At 30.0% G+C, this 21,930-nt stretch overlaps 1 protein-coding gene and 1 long non-coding RNA gene across 2 annotated transcripts in view; one reads left to right on the top strand and one right to left on the bottom strand.

Moving 5' to 3' along the window:
* Nucleotides 1-1,058: 1,058 nt before the first annotated feature.
* The window catches only part of LOC139425462 (uncharacterized), a 42,855-nt gene continuing 21,983 nt past the window's right edge, over nucleotides 1,059-21,930 (top strand). The window contains exon 1 of the mRNA XM_087152332.1: nucleotides 1,059-4,100. Within this exon, the coding sequence (XP_087008458.1) occupies nucleotides 2,684-4,100 (1,417 nt within the window). The 5' untranslated portion in view covers nucleotides 1,059-2,683. The remainder of the gene's footprint in view (nucleotides 4,101-21,930) is intronic.
* LOC147816372 (uncharacterized) lies at nucleotides 8,842-9,702 on the bottom strand. Its single transcript, XR_015433171.1, has 2 exons — nucleotides 9,134-9,702; nucleotides 8,842-9,053 (listed from the first exon to the last, which is right to left on the bottom strand). It is a non-coding gene; the product is annotated as an uncharacterized LOC147816372 (long non-coding RNA).

Raw genomic sequence — 21,930 nt, 5'->3', positions numbered from 1 at the left:
CAAATTAAAATGTATACTAATCCAATCAGCTTTCATCATAACATTCATTTGGTTCACATATATTTCTATTTCTGTAGGTACTGAAGGATCAAAACTGGATTTTCAACAAGACTGACCTGGTAGTCGTGACAATACTCAGGTCAGAACTGTGAGAAATTCAGTAAATGCAGGAGCCTTATTTCCACATGTAACTGATGATGATAACAACCTAGAACTAAACTAGAAGCATTGCAACTGAATATACAAATCACGAAGCACAATTTGTGTTACAATACAACTTGTGCCTTTCAATATTATTCTAAATTTTAAAAAAATAATTTATAGTAGTAATGTAATCATAGAAGCATCAAACAAATAATAAAATATGTAAACAGAGAACTTTAACACATGTAAACTAATTTTTAAAACCAACAATGTAATAAAATGTGAATCAATATTTTTATTTTAATACCACTAAAGCATATTCATACAAGAAAAGTTGATAATTTTAATGCGTACCTTAAAATCACGGTGCAAAATATTATTAATTTAACCTTTTACTCATAAGAAACAAAAAAGTGGCTTCCATCCAACCTTGTTTTATTACAGTTATAACTTATTTGTCATTCATATTTCCATTCAAATAATATTCAATACACACACACACACAAAATTAATCTTTATAATTAACAACAAAAATTCTTGCTTTAAATAAAAACACAGATCCGACAATAATGCTAAGAAAAGTGATGAAAATGATACCTGAAATTTTACTTATTTCAAGTAGTGAGGTAGCTGCGATATGCAATGCTAGCCTGTAAAAATGTCGACACCAAGAGCTATTTTATATTAATTCAGCAAGCGCTGCAATACTAATGTCCAGTATCTAGAAATCACTTTGCATGAATAAAAATATTGTAGTAAAAAATATGTATTTCCTAGCGTATTCGTTACATCTTTCCAACTCAAACGCTTCCGCCATTTTCTCACGCTCAAAAGTCGGGCATCCAAGCTCTTGGCGATAGAATTCGTTTGGCAATCACCCATTTCATCTGATCGCCAAAGTTTAGGGTTATGAAAGGGCTGGCATTCAAGACAGTGCGTGTGGGGCTAGTTCTTATTTTCCCGGTTTGAAGTATTCACTTAACTGCAACTGTGTAAGTTAACTCTACCGCTTCAAGAAAACTGAATTTAAAGGCTCTTACGGATGTCTTAAAGTATTCTTTATGATATATAAATATGTAGAAAATTCTATTTTGCATACAAATATGTTCTAGTTTAAGGAGTGTTGACACAGAATATGATAAACGCACTTTCAATCATCGTCGAGAGAAAAGGATCTTCAATTTAGGCTCTCTCTCTCTCATTCACAATCAGAAGTGTGTTAAATGTAAACTGTGATAATGGTCCTTAAAGACACAAAAATAGTGCATGCTAGAAACTCATGTGTGTGAATTCTGAATTGCAAACGAGAATTCATTAGTGAAATACTTAACTCGCAAAAAATCTCCCAATCATTTTCTCAATGTCATCTTTGGAATTGCATTTGTGGTTTTCTACAATGCAATATAAATGCTCTCTTAAGAAAAGGATAAGCTGATGTTCTGTTGTAGCTTCCTCTACTTTTTAAAAACTGTCCTAAGATTCTGGACATCTGGTGTGTTGAAGTAGGCAACCGATAACATAACCAACTCTCACCGCAAATCTTATTTGTTGATAAATTCTTTGCTGAGGTAAACTATATTAAAACTTACCATCTTACTTATACCGAAGACGACTTTAATTTACCCTATTTGTGGGAAGAAAAGTTTTAAAAAATTGTTTTTGATTTATCCCTACTTGGTTTAAATTTATTAGCCAGTGTTTCCATATTCTTACAAATATAAAGTGAATTACCATTGTAGTAATGGAAAAAATATAGAAAGAGCTTTAAAAGGGTTAATATCATGCAGATCTGATTTATATATTATGTTCTTTATATTGGAAAAAAATTGATGTGAATGATAAAATATCTTGCTGACAGTAAATAAAATTCATATTAAGCTTGTATAAATCTTTTTTTTTTTTTAAAGATTGTGTTTTCTGTATGAGTTATATAATCAATAAACTAGTAATTAAGTGTGTGTAATTTCTTTCTGCCAGAAGGATTCATTATTATTAAAGGCAATCTCATTCTATTTTGTGATACTAACAGCAAATACTATCTGTGTAATGTGTGTCACAGTTGCAATGATGTTTTGACAGAAAAATATTTACACATATGGAAATTTAATGTAGTTTGTGTTGTAAATTCAATGTAGAATGTTTATAGTTTGTGTGTTTTAAAGTTTCCAGGTGTAGTTATTAATTATACTTTTTTATTGTAAAACATTTTACTTCTGTTCTAAAAAGTGTACATAAGGAAGTAGTTTCATTCAATTGTTTTGAGTTAATAATATGGAAATAATTTTGTTTAAGTAGCACTTAAAACGAGCTTTTCATGCAGTGCATTATTAAACAGTTATAAATAGATTCAAATTGCAGATTACTTATTGCAGATGCTGATAATTAAGCTGTCTGACACTTTCATAAAACACATATGATTTGATATTTATATAAAAGAAATTTAAATTGTGATTTACCTGTTCACACTGAGAAAATATTTTCTGTTTTCAGTTCAAAACACAATCGTGTTCATACTGGTGAGAAGCCTTATTCTTGTAGTATGTGTAATAATAGTTTTTCTCAAAGTGTGCATCTGAATAAACACTGTCTTGTTCATGCTCGGGAGAAACCTTATTCTTGTAGTATATGTAATAAAAGTTTTTCACTAAAATCTAGTCTGAAAAGACACAGTCGTGTTCATACTGGTGAGAAGCCTCATTCTTGTAGTATATGTAGTAAAACATTTTCACGAAAAAATCATCTCACTACACACAGACTTGTTCATACTGATGAGAAGCCTTATTCTTGTAGTATATGTAATAAAAGTTTTTCACTAAAATCTAGTCTGAAAAGACACAGTCGTGTTCATACTGGTGAGAAGCCTCATTCTTGTAGTATATGTAGTAAAACATTTTCACGAAAAAATCATCTCACTACACACAGACTTGTTCATACTGGTGAGAAGCCTTATTCTTGTAGTATATGTAATATAAGTTTTTCCCTAAAATATAGTCTGAAAATACACAGCCGTGTTCATACTGGTGAGAAGCCTTATTCTTGTAGTATATGTAATAAAAGTTTTTCACTAAAATGTAGACTTAAGAGACACAGCCGTGTTCATACTGGTGAGAAGCCTTATTCTTGTAGTATATGTAATAAGAGTTTTTCTCAAAGTGTGCATCTGAATAAGCACTGTCTTCTTCATACTGGGGAGAAACCTTATTCTTGTAGTATATGTAATAAAAGTTTTTCACTAAAATGTAGACTTAAGAGACACAGCCGTGTTCATACTGGTGAGAAGCCTTATTCTTGTAGTATATGTAATAAGAGTTTTTCTCAAAGTGTGCATCTGAATAAGCACTGTCTTGTTCATACTGGGGAGAAACCTTATTCTTGTAGTATATGTAATAAAAGTTTTTCACTAAAAGGTAGTCTGAAAATACACAGTTGTGTTCATACTGGTGAGAAGCCTCATTCTTGTAGTATATGTAATAAAACATTTTCACGAAAAAGTCATCTCAACACGCACAGACTTGTTCATACTGGTGAGAAGCCTTATTCTTGCTGTATATGTAATAAAAGTTTTTCACTAGAATGTAGTCTGAAAAGACACAGTTGTGTTCATACTGGTGAGAAGCCTCATTCTTGTAGTATATGTAATAAAACATTTTCACGAAAAAGTCATCTCACTACACACAGACTTGTTCATACTGGTGAGAAGCTTTATTCTTGTAGTATATGTAATAAAAGTTTTTCCCTAAAAGATAGTCTGGAAATACACAGTCGTGTTCATACTGGGGAGAAACCTTATTCTTGTAGTATATGTAATAAAAGTTTTTCACAAAAATGTAGTCTGAAAAGACACAGCCGTGTTCATACTGGTGAGGAGCCTTATTCTTGTAGTATATGTAATAAAAGTTTTTCACAAAAATGTAGTCTGATAAAACACAGTTGTATTCATACTGGTGAGAAGCCATAATCTTGTATTTTATGTAATTAGAGTTTTTCTCAAAGTGATTATCTGAATAAACACAATTGTATTCATTCTGGTGAGAAGCCTTATTCTTGTAGTACATGTAACAAGAGTTTTTCATTAAGAGGTAGTTTGACTCATAGCGGTGAGAAACCTTAGTTTCCTTGAGTAGTTTATGTAATAAAGCAGGGTTGGGGTTTTGGACAGGACACGTGGGTTTTACTGTCTTAAACTGGGTAAAACTGTCCTAAACTGGGTAAAACTGTCTTAAAGTGTCCAAAACCTTGAACTTTGGTAAAAGGTTAAAATTCTATAGGTGTAACCATTGTACACATAATAATTACATGCATCAATAAATATCTCATATTTTTTATACAATTTACTATAACTTATTAAAAGAAAATAATATAATATAATAGGAAAAGGTTTATAATTTTTGAAGCTCCACAATTCATTGAACAACAAAAGTGAATACCTAATCCTTTAAATATAAATATGCTTTTAATACTGATAAATAATATTTTTGCATACGGATAAATATGGCAATATTAAAAAATAATTTTTCTTAAAAAAAAATACTAAATTTTTTCAAAAATTACCTTTATTTTTTACCTTTATTTTAAACCTTTAATTTTTCACAATATTTTTTTAAAAGAATTTTATAATTTCTGCATTACAGTATGATAAAAAAAGACATCCATTTTTAATAAAAATTGTTTTTAAATATAAATATATTAGTTTAAATTGAAAATACAAAATAACTGAAAAATGTATTAACAGTTTTGAAGGGCATAACATCAGTTACTGACACTGGTGATGTATCACCACTATGCTAAACGAATTGAACATGAATGAAATAAAAGTATTCTTGAATAGTACTATAGATAAATAGATCTGTTTATGACGAACCAAGCACTTAGTCTCTTTTAACCTGTATGACAAGGCCAAACTTCAGTTATGTACTATTGAATGAAAGGACCCATTGAACTTGAATACTGATTAATCTTCCTTTGTTTAAATTGAAGAGTCAAACAATATTAATAAAACATTATACTTTTAAAAACAAATATTCTCTAGTATATTTAATTATCAATATGTTATTAGTTCTATGTTTATTTCATCTCTTACATATTGTTCAGATAAAATTTTAACATAATTTGAGAAAAAGGGTTTTGGACAGGACGGTTTAAACCGTGGATTAATCCATTCTGTCCTAAACCTTACCAACCCTGTAATAAAGGTTTTTCAAGAAAGAATTATCTAACTAATCACAGTCATGTTATGCTATTTAAAAGCCATATTCTTGTTTATGTTAAAAGTTTCCTTTTTTTTCACTTAAGCTCCATCTAATTTATTGTAGTGTGTCTAGTCTAATTTATTATAGTGACTGGTGACTAATTTATTATAGTGACATACTGGTGAAACACCCATTATTTTAATATATAAAAGAGTTTTTAATTTTTCAAAAGTTGACTTTACTGCAAAATTCTAGCAACTTTTAATTAGAATTATTTGTAACATCTTTTAAATAATAAATCTTTTCTAACACATGTACAGTTACTTTTATAACAATGGCTCTTGTAATTTTATTACTAAATGTTTTCTTTTTAAAAAAAAAAGACAAGTAGTGAAAAATCCAAATAAATATCTAAAATTACATTTGGTATTAATATTTGTAATGAAAATTTCACTTACTGAGAAAAAATAGAAGTTGTCTGTCTTTAGTTGTTAGGTAAATCTTAATAATGAATTGAAATTTATAATTTTTTAAAGTTTTCAATTTTTGCAGATTAGAAGAAGTGTTAATAAATATGATTTTTAAGTCAATTGGTATAGATACATAAAGTAACTTGCATACAGGAGTATAGAAAAGTTAGAAATTTCTCAAAGACAGTATATTATGTTAAGGAAAAGTAACAAAACTGCATTTTGTTTTTCCAAAAAAAAAATTTTTTTTCTTTCAATTTTCTATTTATTTTTATAGTTATTTTCATATAATCTTGTCATGCTGTTTAAAAGCTATATTCTTGTTTTTGTTAAAAGTTTTCTTTCTTTTTATTTTCACTTAAGGTCCATCTAATTTATTTTAGTTTTATACTGGAGGAAAACCTCATTCTTTTAATATATATATATATATATAAAGAGTTTTTAATTTTTCTAAAGCTGACTTTACTGTTTGTGTTTTCACTGGTGAGAAACCTTTCTGTTGTAGTATAATGGAATAAGAGTTTTTCTCAGAAATGTCATCTGACTATATACAGTATTGTTGATACTATTGACGCACCATATTTTTGATGTAGGTGATAAAATAGTTTTTTAAATAATAGGGATCTAAATGTTTGCACTCATGTTCATATTGGTTTTAATTTACCTTGATTACTGGATTATATTACTTTATTTACAACCAGTTATGTTTGACTAAAATATAAATTGTTATTTATTTTCTTAGCATTAGAATCCTGAATTTAAGTTAATGTTTTTTTCAATGAAAACAGAAAAGACTTCTAGCAAATTTTAATTAAAATTATTTGTAACATCTTTTATTTGATAAATCTTTTCTAACACATGTTGTACAATTACTTTTATAAAAGTAGCTCTTGTAATTTTATTACTTAATGTTTTCTTTTATTTTAAAAGGAGACAAATGTTGAAAAACCCAAATAAATATCTAATATTACTTTTGGTATTAATATTTGTAATGAAAATTTCCCTTATTGAGAAAAAGTGGAAGTTATATTAGGTAAATAAGATTCAGAAGTTGATAATCGGAAGTGGAAAATCAATTGAAATTTATAATTTTTTAAAGTTTTCAACTTTTGCAGATTAGAAGAAAGTAATTAATAAATATGATTTGTAAGTGTTTAGATACATAAAGTAACTTGTATACAGGAGTATAGAACAGTTAGAAATTTCTAAAAGACTATATTATGTTATGGAAAAGTAACAAAACTGCATTTTGTTTTTCCAAAAGAAAAAGTTTTTTTTCTTTAAATTTTATATTTACTTTTATAGTTATTTTCAATTTATTATCTAAAAAATAAAGTGGTCTAAGGTCTGTTTATTATTTGTAAAAACCAAAAGAACTGGTAGCAGCTTTGAGGAATCAACTATAATGTGGAAGTATATATTCATTAAATTCAGTTGGAGCTTTTTTGTTCTATTTATAATAGTATTCATTTGAAAATAAAGTGCTTTGAATCATGTTAAAGGATAATTTAGAGTTTTTTTTTCTTCCATAAAATTACTTCTCTTAAAGTTTATTTATACTGAAAGAGGGACAGTTTAACTTAATGTGCAAAAACAGCTATATGATGTGCACAAGATAAATTAAAACATACTCATGAATATCATTCTTAAGAGTAAGAGTTTGTTAATTGAACAATTTCACATTCAAATAACATATATCTCATATTTACTTTTGGCTAATGTTAAGATTTAATTCAGTGTAAGATTTAATCTCATTAAAAGTGTCATACGATAATGCATGCATTTTATTAAAATATTAATTGTGATTAGCTTCATTGCTTTTCTTTTTTTAAATGATTAGTCAAAGACACTACAACTAACAGCACCACATAGATAATTAAATCAATGTTATTTGCAATTTTGTTATTAAAAAATATTTCTTTTTATACATATAAAATGTGCTATAGGAAATGATTATTATGTCTAACAAAATAGTTACATATTTAATAAAGTCTTTCTACCTTAGAAGAAGCATCAGTAATTTTTAAAGTTAAAATATTGAAATTTCCAATTATATGAAATATGTTACATTTCATTTTTAAGACTATGCATTAACCAATATGAAACTAAAATAAATTGAACTCACAAAATAAGGTTTTTTTTAAATTTATTTTATAAATAAATGTTATTTCTTTCTCTTTTACTATCATCATTAAATTTGTTTATGAATATTTTTAAACACCTTAGAACTAAAATTGTATTAATTATGAAAATATATTTCATAGACATAACAAATGTTATTAGATAATTGTATGATTTTGTTTAAATCTTAATTGTTTTTTCTTTTGTTGGATCACATTGAAAAATTCCACAATTGCTATTGTTTTCGTAAATATTTTTCTAACTTATATTTTTATTTTATTATTCAAACAATAATTATATTTCCAAATAAATTTGAAACAATGAGTATAGCAAAGTGCGGCGAGTTACCTACCTTTTGTGGACCATCGTCCCCTTCTTGAGGTTGGTTGACACGCATCGCCCCTTTCTCTTTTTGCTCAAAAACCATTCATTGCTGCTTGTGAGCAACCAAACGCTAAGTTATATTTGATTTTAATTTAAATTGTAATGCAAATAAGGAGGCAATTTTATCCTGCCATTTTTATTACCGTCATTCGGGTCACTTTGTGCAGGATTTCGCAGTTTTTGGACTTCGACATGTAAAAAAACCATGTTAATTCAAACTTTAGTAAAATTTATCGATATTATATTCATAACTGGACTCAGACGAGTGAATTTGATCAATATTGGCATTATTTGTATGTAATATTTATGAATAATAAGTCAAAACATACCTTGCACAAAGTAGCCCCCAAATGGGGCTACTTTGTGCAGCAATAGCAATTCAGTTTAATAATCATGTTTTTAGTAAAATATTGATAGAAATTGTTAAAAAAGTTAATTGTTGATATTTTTGAAGACAAAAACATCAAGATATGTAAAGATATTAGTTTGAAAATAATTTTCAGCGTTAAAAAACCTTTTTTTTTTTTTAAGAATTTTTTCTTAAAAAGAATGTTTATTTCAAAACATTTGAGTTTGAACAAAAGGAAACCATATACTTTTTTTAATATTGAAATGGATGATATTTCAAAAATAATAATTATTACATAATCATTAACATTTATAATATTGATACATTTGAACATAACATGCTTGAATGAACATGTCAGAACTTGCTCTTCAGTTTCTGTCAAAATCACCTGATGTCCTATAAAATATATTTTTATGTGTTAAATTGTTTGATTAATTCATTAGAAAACTCTTTGTAGAAGAAAAATAATAGTTTACCAGCACGTTTCTTGTGAATTTTATTAGAGATAGTATTTCTGTGGATTTTGTACTTCCGAGAAGCTTCTGCAATCGACATACCACCAGCAACTGCTTGCAAACATTGTTGCAGCTTTTCTTAAGTGTAATCACGGTAGTTTCTCGTTCCAGGTATTTTTTTTATAACGTCTGACCATTTTTCTGTCGAAAAAAAAAAACGAATGAAACTTTGCACAAAGTAGCCCCAAAGTGCATTTTTTTTTTCATTTCCCGTTTATTTGTTATTAATTTTCAAATTTTTTTAACGCTAACATGATATAATTGTTTATTAATATATAAATAAAAAATTTTGCACTTATGACAATTGTTTTATCAACGTCTTTGCATTTCACAGCTAAAGTTTCCACGCACACTTTTCGACATCCGTCGTCCTCGGAAAGTTGTTGACATTGGATGAACGAAACACACTCTGAGATTGTTTTAAAATTCGAAAAAATGTTTGTAGTAATAGAAGAGACTTCTATCTTCAAATTCCACACATTTTTAATATGAACTAAACATAATACTGAATAGCAGCACTTGAAAAATGCCAAATTCGAATTTGCGCAAAGTAGCCCCGAATGACGGTAATTTAAAAAAAAAATTTTTTTTTGCACCTTTTTTTTCCAAAAAGAAGTGATGTTTTGATTATTCCGTTTTAAATATAAGTACATTTTTTAAAATTCATATTCTAATGTAATCAAGAAAAAGTTAAAACGTTGGCAACTAAAATTTGAGAAAAAAATGAAGAGTGAGAAAGTACATTTTTACCTCTTCATTGACTGCCCTGTGCTTGGTGTATTTCAGTTAAAGCTTGAATGCCAGGTTTTATGTTCGTCAGACTTAAACTCAGGTCTCCTTTTAAGCAAATGTCCAACCTATTTCTTTGCTTTGTGAGGAGCTGGACGACAAAACTGAATCCTCTATCCACTAAATATGTTGACGGTAACAAGATGAGGAGCGGCTCAGTTTGCTTCCGCAATTGTGGATAAATGTTCATAAGCTTTACTCTAGCTAACTCGTAACCGTATTTTCTAAAGACGACTTTAGCATACTTCAAGTCTAAAAACTCAGTCTGCAAAGAGGAAGTGAGCTTATCCACAACTTCAAAAGAGAAAGGATCGAAAATCCAATCCGGAATTTCTAATTTCATCAAATCTTAAAATCTTGATTCCATATCAGTTTTTAACTGATCAAGGTGATCAGTAAAAATTAAGATTTTTTTCGAGAATCTCGATATCTGCCATTGAACTCTTTCTAAGAGTTGGAAATTGCATTAGCTCTTTGCGGCTGATATTTGACTTGTAGATATCAAACTTGGCGATGAATGAAGATATTATTCCCTTAGCCTTGATAATGTTCACTTTATTTTCTTGAAGTTTTACGCTGATTTTGTACATTTTTTCAAAAATATCCGTGAGGTACGCAGTTTCCAACTTGCGTTGCTTCAAACTCTCACTTAAAACAGGATCAGTGGTGTCGAGAAACTCAGTAACCGAATCAAACAATTCGAAAAAACGATGCAAACAGTTTCCTTTTGAAAGCCATCTCACATCTATATGTAGGAGCAAGCATTCAAAATCTTTTTCTTTTTTTCACGGCAAAGTTCTCGGAACAAACAGTCATTGAGAGAATTAGCTTTGATTTTATTGATGGCAGAAATAACAAATTGTAAAGTGTCATGCAGGGCACCACTCAACTTTTTTGCAGCCAAATGTTGACAATGAATGACACAATCAATGGTGATGACCTGTGGTACTTCTTTTTTAAGGTGCGCCAGAAGCCCAGTATGACGACCAGACAAGGCAGGAGCACCATCTGTTGCACAAGCACTTACATTTGTAAGGGGAATTTCTTTTTCCGCAAAATAGTCTTTGACCAATTTAAAAATTTGCGATCATTTTGTATCAGTGATCAAAGTTCTTGTAAACAACATTTCCTCGTTCATCCAATCTCCTTACTCTCATTTATGAATCTCATGTAAGCTAATACAATAGCTTTGTTATCTATCACAGTTGAGTCATCAATCTGCAACGCAAATTTACCTTCTCTCATAAATTTGATGAGTTTTGATTCAACGTCTGCGGCCATCTCATCAATAAGTCTGGAAACAGTATTACTTCTCAGAGGTTTTATCTTATTGCTCGATCCCTCATCCAACATGATTTCAACAGTTTTTTTAGTAGCTGGTAAAATAAGAGTTTACCAATTGTGGGAGGTTTAGAGTTCCATAAATGTTTCGTCTATCAATCCGTTTCTCTTATTACATGCCTTTTAAAATCGGAGGGATGGGAATGAGACGAGAAAGGAACATTTGAGGAGAGGAAGGTATATAAAAGACCATGACTTTCAATAAAAGAGAATTCTTGAAGGTCAGATTTCCGCCAGCGATACCAAAACGTATGACGAAAACGATCCTGAACTTGAAATGTTTTAATTTTTAACTATCGTAATTCTTAGTTTACACCAAAACCATAAGCTTCATATATGTTTTCAATTTCGATCTCAAATAACTTTTGTCATTAATATTATTAGCATATTAGCAATTTTTATCTTTTGAATACTCGTCGCCCCCCTAAGGAATATCGCCAAGATGAGGAGCTCTGGGGCGATTGCCCCCAGGTTGGGAACCACTGATTTAGCCTATCAAGATTTATATGAGTTCTGAGACTCTTTTTCAAATTCAACATGCTTCCACTGAGTCCAACAGGAAAAAGCATTTGAAACATCGATGATTTGAAGTAAACGGAAAAATGATCATCGCTCTCTTAAATAAGCTTTTTTACGCGATATGTGCTTGTAGCTTTCTTTTCTTGTTTATTCACTGTGCAAGAAAGTCTGATTGGATAAAAATATTTTGATGTCATTGCTGATTGTTGGGAGAAACAATCAGCAATGTTTCAGCAATCCCCGCAAGTTCTTGAATCCGAGAAATTCCTCGATCGCAATCAGAGGTGTGTTCAATGTAAACTGTGAAAATGGTCCTTAAAGACACAAAAATAGCGCATGTTAAAAACTCCTGTGTGTGAATTCTGAGTTCCAAACGAGACTTCATTAGTGAAATACTTTACTCGCAAAAAATATCCCAATCATTTTCTCAATGGCATATTTGGAATCGCATTTGCGGATTTGACAATGCAGTATGAATGCTCTCTTAAGAAAAGGATAAGCTGATATTGGGTCTCTATCTTTTAAGGAATTGGTAACTAATTTTAAACCATAGTTTCTACTACAGAATGGCAACAAGGAAATGATAACGTCGGATCAATGGGCTTTTCGCATTGTGATTGGCTGTTGACTATCACTCATGGTTGCAAGAATTTGGGAAGTTATCGCGTTTATTGTGAATTAAAATAAAAATTTCAATAATTTTGTGCACGCCTGTCTGTGTTCTCGCGTAATCTCGTATTTGGTGTGATGAAACAATTGGTTCATTGATGGATTGTGTTTACATTTATTTCGTAAACAGACACTGGAAAAGAGGAGATTTGTGTTTAAAAAAGATATTAGGCGAAAATGTTTTCGAATTTTTAGATATTTATAAATGTAACAATAAAAATGAATGTTTTCTTTGCTATGTTTATTATTTGTTTTTAAATAAAAGTATGTCATTTTGATATTAAGAGTATGTTCTTAATACTTTGCTCTTAATACTTTTAAATTAAGTATTCTCTTATAAAAGCTTAGCTGCAATATTTATATAATTTTCTTACATTCTGATGTAAGGAAAAGAAAATTCGGATCTAAATTAAAAGAATAATTATGCCATGTAATGTCTAATCATCCTATGCATATTTCCTAACATTTGTACTTAATTATTAAGCATTATAATTGTAACATAAAAAATAATTCTGGAGTAAAGTTCAAATTGATGTTTAAGTGTTTATATATTATGTTTATTCGACATTAAAAGTGTTTCTACTTCTAACATTTTATAAATGAATTTGTAACCCGCAGTTTTAATAAAATAAAATTATCGCTAGTTAATAAAACTATGGCAAGAGAAAAATTATCGGTAAAATTTTTATGTGGTTATCAATTATTATATATTTATTTGGAAGTAATGAAAAGTAATAATATATTTGTGAATCTAAGCACATCATGATAAGCAATAATATTGAAATGATAAAAATTCTGTGGAAATAACAATAATATTGGAAATGAAAAAAATTCATGTTACATGAAATATATTTTCGAATAGTTGACTACTTACTTTCATGATGATAGATTAGATTTTTGATTACATATTATTTACTGCTGTGTATTAAGAGTTAGGTCAAATGTGCATCAAGTGGCAGTATAAAAATGTTGCTTTTTTTAAACTTACCACTGCTTTATTAGAAAAACAATTTTGTAACAATCAAATAATAAATATATAAAAATCTATATTTGAAGCATATAAGAGTAAAATTTTTTATTTTTTGATTTAGAAACTATCAATCAAAAAGATCCTTTAAAATTTGAATTATATTTATATAATAAGTAGAAAGAAATATTAGCAAAGGAAAAATTTCATAATGAGTCATTGAACAATATATCAATCACTTTTGAACTGACCCCCCTACTATTTTAATGAAATTTGGTGGAACATGCACACATGATAAAGTAAACAATTCGAACAGTTTTTAATTTGAAATTTGTCCAAGTTATAAACACTTGAAAAAATACCATTTTCACTGAAAAAACCACTAACTTGCATACATATAAATAACTGTATTTTTTTTTTTTACTTAAAAAAAGTTACTTTAAGAACTTTTATTTTATAAGTTACTTTTTTTTTACTTTAGAAGAAAGTAAATGGTGTTTAAAAAAAGATTTGAAACACCATTGCAATAAACCTTTCATTTGATACCTTATATGACTTTCTGAGGCTAGGTCAACTTTCAAAGCAACCTGATTTGACCTGTGATATGTGGTCTCAAAGAATTATGAAAGAAATATTTTTTTTTAACTACAACATTCTTCTATACCTTTCAAATTTGTAGCATAGAAATTAAAAAAAAAAAAAAAAAAACATTAATTATTGCAAACCAAAATTTTTATTAATTGAAAGTGGTATGCTGTACAACTTTTTTCCCCTTTAAGACATTTCATACAATATACATGGAAAACTGAGAAAAAAGCCTAAAATTCTTAAACCAATATATAAATCAATGATCATTCATACCAAAAGTAGTATTTATCCCATACTTTTGTCTCCTAAAATGTATCGAAAATAACATTACGAGTGTATTATATTTTTCTTATTAAAAAATGGTTTACCTTTTGATATGCAAAAAATATGTGAAATAGTTACAAGATATGAATAACATTTATTTCATAGAAAATATTTTTTTAAATTATGATTATTAACTCTGTTACAATATGTTATGAACAGAATTAGTAATTTTTTAAACATATAAGCATTATAAAATTTTATGAAATAGTTAGGAATGATGTAGTGCTATTTTTTAGTTAATTATTTTTATCTCATTAGACGGTATGAAAAAATCTTAACCAGTTGTTGTTAGTACTTCAACCTTCTAAATGATCTGTGATTTATTTACTTTCAATATCAAAGGCTTCTGTGGGTACGAGTATGACAGTGAGGGTCCATGAGGCTGTAGAAAACGTATCTTAACTTCTTCGTAGTTTATATTTACATCTAAAATACATCGTATCCACCATTGGCTGTACTGCAAAATTACAACATACCCTCTAATATCTTCTAAGAGCAGTTCTAAAGGATGTAACACCACTGACTGGATCTTACTTTCAGATGAATTTTAATACATTTTCGTTTTAATTGATGTGTGGCTTTCGTGTCTGTTTTCATATATTTTTTTGTGTACCGGAGATTGTGTGGCTTTTCAAAAAAGTGTCTCTATTTCTCACAATCATAATATGATTTTATAATACACAAAATTTGTTTATTGAACACAATATTAAAAAGTGTAAATAATTTACTCTAATTTTTATTTCATCAAAGTTTTTTTTAAAATTTTTTATAGGATTGTTTTGTGTTGAATGAATATCTAATTTAAATTGGTCTAAATGTTGCTAGCATATATATATATATATATATATATATATATATATATATATATATAGATTTTTTTTTTCTGAAAAAGTTATGTATGAATGCTGAAACATGAAGGAAGAAATTTTTTTTACAGTACAACTATCGTTTTATGTTAAAAGGGCATTTATTTTTTATGCTTTGTTTAGAAACATAAGGAGACCAAAGAACATCTTAAGGGATTGTGGATCTCATTTCAAATCAGCTTAAGTAAATAGAATTAGATTGTTTTTTATTATTTGAATTAACAGTATTTGTTTATGCTTACATGGTTACTGCTACTTTATAGCCTAAAATAATAATTTCTTGTTTTGTAATCAAATGGAGAAGTGTATTATTTCTTCTTAGTCTAAATCAACTACAGTTTAAATGGTCATAAAAAGTATATTTAATTCTTAATTTATTTACCATTTGTATCAATGTTAATGTACTCAAAGTTTGGTATGAAATAAAACCTAATATAAAAAAGAAGCTGCTTTTGTACATAGTCTTAAAAAAAGCTACAAGTAAAGTAAAGTTTCATTTTTTCATAACATGTTACACATATATAATTTTTTTTTTTTTTTTTTTCATTTTTTTATCATGGCTAAAATAAATTTTCATAAATTTAATACAGAAAATGAGATTTGTTAAATATTTAGTTAATTTTTTACTCATGAAAAAAATATATATATATAATTTTTATTTTATTTGCATGTATAGAATTGGCCTTTTATGTATAATCTGCACTAAGGCTCTTTCTCATACTGTTTAGCAGTTTTGGAATTTTGACATTTTTTTCAAAAAAATTATTGAATATAGCTTTTTTTATTTTATTTATTTTTGTCATTTCTTAGATGACCCTTTGACTATCCTTGGGCTGCAACCCGCAAACAGTAAGCCTATACTTATCCCCATGATTCATGCATAGAATAAAAAGGCATACCCCATTAATTTAACAGTACTTTTTATTATTTATTTTTAATTGTTTATTTGTAAAATCGCTGTTTGAACTCTAATGCACCATTGAAAAAGATTTTCCTTAGAGCATGAGTGGTGAGTTTTCATTGCTTATTACTAAGGAAAATAGTGAGGTTAACTGGTAATCAATAAATAATGTTTCAATTTTGATTTGCTACGTTTTATATATGGATTAATTGTATTTGAAGAGAAGTGTGCTTAGGATAAAGCTCAAACTGGACTGACTCTTTCTAGATGAAATTTCAGTTATAGTTTAATGACAGCATTACCAGAATCGACTACACTGTTCCAAACATCAATGATATTAAAGAAAGCTCATCAATATTTGCAACATGCCTGATAAACCTAGTATGAAACACAAGGATAAAAGCAGCAGAATTTTATTTATTTTTTTTTTTTTCCAGAGTGCCTTCGACATTCTAAATGCTCCTCAATATCGTTTGAACACTAAGTTGTTCTTTTTTTCGTAAAATCTATGCAACTTTTTACAATAGCTCATTCTAAAGAGCGGTCGAAAATATGAGCACAAATGCTATGGCAATTCGCATTTCCGTCGTATCTATGAAGTTAAATTCAAGAATTTAAAAATATTTTCACATTACAGTAAAATTTATTTGTCCAAAACTAATGTTGAAGTTCCTTTAAGAATTAAAGATTATTTGTATTTTATTCATTAATGATTATAAAAAGAAGTGTATTTTAAAAGGTATGAAACATTTTATATCATTCTTAACATCATAATTTTTCAACATAATTTTGAAGAGACGTAGTAATTACAAGAAGTTAAAAAATGATATTTTTAAATTTTAGGTATTAGAAAAGCTATTTATCTTATTAAAATTTAAATTTGATTGTGAAAATTACCTAATTAATAATCACGTAAAATACTGTATATCATACAGGGTGTTCTGTAATTACATCTAACACGTTGTGAAAGCTGCAAATTGATATTTCATAGAGGAGAAAAAATGACAACTTCATCGTATCAGTTAAATTAATTGGTAAATAGGCGGTATGAAAAATAGAAAACCAGTTTGAATGGCCGATGACACACGAACGTGTTAAGTTTTAATCGCCTTCTAAGTTTTGTTTTCTCTAGTAATCACAAGTTTTTAGTCAATCCCACCTTCATCAGTCGTGATTCATTAAATTTTGATTTTTTTTTCCTTACCTAAATATTAATTTATGACCCTTAATGTGTGTACTCGTTTTTTTACTTAAATTTCATCAAGGATTTTAAAAATATACATTAAGGTTGAACTTTATGAAATGCCCTGTTTAAGTTGAAACCTTTTATTGTTTTTAAATGAAATTATTACGACAACCAGTTTCGACAACAATGATTGTAATAGGATGATTTGAATGCAGTCATCCAACTCCATCCAAACTCAAATATGTTATGCAGTTTAAGTAATGATATTTAAAAGCTTTAAATCTGACTCTCAAAAAAAAAAAAAAAAAAAAAAAAAAATCGGGATATTACTGAAAAATATTGTGATTGGAGCGCGTGGTTTTTATTTTATTTCATAATCGTTGTTCAACAGCCGACCCAATTTTGGGTTTACTGTTACCAATGTTCAACAACGTCGCCTTGTAATTTTGTACCCAATCCAGAAGACAAGGGAACTCTTGGATCAAGTGTTGGGAAATTTTTTTATTGAAACTAACCCGCGTTTGCGTTACACGAAGAAAAAAACCACGAAATCCTATAATCCGTCTACCGTGGAGGATATTTTGCATCAGCACTGTAGTAGGTGCAAGCCGGGTGCGGAATTCGTATCGACCAGCCATTATTGGGATTCGAATCTGGTTCACCTCATTCGGAGGCGAATACTCTTTCCCTTGGTTCCATCTTCACTGAGTATTAACTCTACAGGATGTTCCAATTTTATTGATTGGTACCAATTTTATTGTTTTGTCTAAATTTAGTCATCTTCAAAATGTAAATAGCAATTCGATTGTAATTTAAGGAAATAAACGGTTTTTTTCTCTTAATCCGCAATGATTAATGAGAAGCAACCATGAGGGTTGATCAGCAACGTAAACAAGGGGCGGAACTTTCCAGTTTTTAATTATAAAATTACAAAACTACGGAGTTGAACATTACTGGTCGTAAACCCAAAAATTGGATCAGCTGTTCTACGACGGATATAAAATAAAATAAAATCTATCTATTATAGGCCTGGATAGTAGGGCACTGAACCCATGCCCAAGAGTTCGTGGGTTCATCCACAGCCGGCCGAAGACTGCCCGTGTAGTAAATGGTGACTGATGCAAGTTAAATCTATCGAGTTGCAAAGTCGTCCATGTTCCTATAACAAATCAATACCTCTGAGGGTACTGAAACAAAAATTTCCTTGTCTTCTGAATTTGTTCAAAATTACAAGGTTACAGAGTTGAACATTAGGAGTCGTAAACCTAAAATTGGGTCGGCTGTTCAACGATGGTTATAAAACAAAATCTATATTTTAAATAAGGCGAGTTAAAAAGTCTTTCTCACAGTTCAAATAAGGGGAAAAATCAAAACTGTTACTCGAGTAACCAAAAGTAGATTACAAGACAGGATGTGAATATTAAAGTGCAAGAGCGTTTAGTTTAGAATAGTAAATTAAGAAAAAGACTTCGACAAAGGAATAACATAAAAAGATTAGTTGAAGCGCTTTATGTTACACACACACATATATATATAGGGAGGGGGGAGGGACTCCCCCCACTCTATAGGTACTGCCGCGGTCATAATTTTACTTCTTATAATCTTAGCTTAACTAAATTACGCCGAAGGAAAAAAATGTAGCTTTAACTTAAACTAAACTCAGTGGCGCGACAGCCCCTAGGGGGCCAAGGCCTACTGGGCCCATCTCAGTTTTCTTGACATTGGGCTCTGGGGTACAGGAGCAGATGTTCCAGTTAGGAGGTCAGCCGAACGCGGAACCCCAAGTGTTTAGTTCCCAAGCATGCTTGGTACTCATTTGTCTCCCCACTTAAGGGATGAAAGGCTGAGTCAACCTTGCCCGGCCTGAGGATCGAACCCAGGACCGGTGGCACGGGAGCGCAAAGCACTACCACTCAGCCACCGGGCGTCTAGCTTTAACTTAAGATAATTTAAAATCTGTTCTCCTATTTATATCCAATTATGTTAGAGGCTATGTGTCCTTTTCGCTCGCACTCACTTGTTTTTTCCTATATTTTAAAAACATGAATGTAATTATAAATGGATGCAGAATTTAACAGAGTATTTATAGTTTGTCTAAGCTAAGAACTCCCCCCTCCACATGGTCTGAGGCCGTCTGCTGCTATGGATACAAGAATAGCGTATTCCAGGGAAGGTAGCTAGCCGACCGGCCTGTGGAGGGGTTAGGGAACTGCCTTTGCACCAGAAAGGTTCTGGGATCGAATCCCGGGCAAGGCATGGATGTTCTTTTCTTCTCTGTACTATCTGTCCTTACTGTGGGATCAACGTTGGCCCACCTAATATGGTGCCCTTGTAAGAGAGGCCAACAAATCTGCCCTGTTAATGTCCGAATTGACGAACAATGTTAACACAGGAGGGCATTGGGGGGGAGGGAAGGTAGCTTCTCTTCACTCTAGGGCTAACACAATAGACTGGAAAAAAAGTCCTCTTACTCTCGCTGAATCTTAGCCAAAATCTGTCCAAAGCAATGACCCCACATCCCTTGAAATAGTTAGACCTCGTTACCATAGTCACCGCCAAGGGTCTTGACAAATGGCTAGGCGAGTTTTTACTTTAGACAAACTATACATTAATTAGTTCATTAAACATTTTTTTAGAAAAAATTGCACGTTGAGACATAAAGGTTTGCCACCCCTGGACTAAACCATCCGACAGAGAGCAATGAAATTTGGCATACTAATAGTTCGTCGCACGAAGGTTACTGTTCACATTAAAACATTATATTACAAACCGTTCGAGCGAAAAACGGATTGGAACTTTCTTGCGTCATGTCCACTTAATTACATGTCGGATAATCGAATAACAAGCTTACACGAATGGAACCAAATCATTTTGTATGCAACTAATGTTAAACTTCCCCGTTTAAACTGACATTCTTTGTTTTTTGTCCCCGCCTAATTGCATGAAGAAGAGGTACTGAAATGAAAAAAATTTGTTTATTTTGGAGAAATGCTTCACTAACTAAAATGAAATTTTCGTTTTTCAGTTAAGATAAGGATACAATAGGTGGTCACTTCAAAAGGGTCCTGTTCATTAGTTGGTCTAAACAGGTGTTAGGGGTAAAATTGAAAAAAAAAAAAATCTAATCTTGCTGCTAGTTATACATTGAAGTGAGCGACGAGTGTTTTACCCCTCTTTGAATTATAGTTTGTTTACGGTAAGAACTCCCCCCGCCACTAAATCTGAGGCCGTCTGCTGCTAAGGAAACAAGAATAGCGAATTTCAGGGAGGGTAGCTTCTCTTTACTTTAGGGGAGTTTTTCCCAAACTTATGACTTTTGTGTACCCTTTCTAAATTTTTCGTAATGCTGTGTACCACTAATAAAAAAATGAGTGTATTTTTTACTATAAAAAAAATTGCACAAAAGTTAAAAATCACAACTGGCTGTTGACACCACTAATTATTAACTGCAAACTCCGCAAAAAATAGCAAATAGAAAAATACGTAATCTTAAATTTTCATGTCTAGCTTTGTTTTTAAATAAGTTTGTTTGAAATTTTCGTTTATTGCAAGATATTTCGCATAAGGACGCGTACCCTCGCTAAACTGTTCCCGTACCCCTGGGGGTACGCGTACCACACTTTGGGAAACACTGCTTTAGGGCAATATGAAGAAAAATGATTCCCTTTCTCTCCCCCACCCGAGACAAAATATATCCTAAATAGTGACCCACACCCCTATTTGAAATAGTTATACCTTGTTACCATAGTCACCCCCACAGGTCCAGACGAATAGGGGAGTTCTTACTTTAGACAAATTGTACTTACTTACACATCATTTAGAATTTTAAAAAGGTACAGAGTGATTTGTTTTGTAGTCAAGATTTGTGGTCCCCTCCTGGTGCGCTCTTAGCTTTCATAAGAAAAAATTTCAAAAACGTAACAAATCAGTATACAGTGTGTCTTTCTCTTAAGTAAGAATAATTATTGCTTAATCCAGAGAATAACTCTGAGAATGATTGCAAGTTCAGCAAGAAAAGGATGGATTTGAATTAATAGAGGGGGGGGGGGGGCAATGAATCTGGGAAACGATATATTAAAAAAAATTCCAAACTAAAACAGCTCATTAATTTGGAAATTCTCAAGACGAGGTTAGAAAAAAAAATTTAAAATAAATAATTTGACTATACGTTTGAGAGGAATACGCAATTATTCATGAAAGTCTTAATAGAAACTGAAAGGGAAAATCTAATTTTGATAAATTGACGAATTAAACGGGTATAAAAATAGTCTTCAATTATAGATTTTTTCGGAAGGGATCAAATAATATTTTAGTACCTAACCTATATATTATACTATTCACTAATATTGATTTATTTTTATATAACTTTAAATGACATTTATATTTTATGATACTAACACAGATACTATTAATCAAAATTGTTTATTGATCATAAAACTAAGTTTATTTAATCAAAACACTATAATTTGCATTAAATACCATTAAAAATAAAATTTCGCAGAAATTTAGGATAGAATATTGCACTATCCTTTTAATCGAATAACCCGCTCAATTGCATAGATTTGGCTGGAACTGATGATATTCCTTTAAGCGGGGTTGACTGGTTAA

The sequence above is a fragment of the Parasteatoda tepidariorum genome, chromosome 1, assembly GCF_982258835.1.
Source record: "Parasteatoda tepidariorum strain Cologne lab strain chromosome 1, Ptep-v5.0, whole genome shotgun sequence".
Lineage (NCBI taxonomy): Eukaryota > Metazoa > Arthropoda > Arachnida > Araneae > Theridiidae > Parasteatoda > Parasteatoda tepidariorum.
This window is presented reverse-complemented; position numbering and strand designations above follow the sequence as displayed.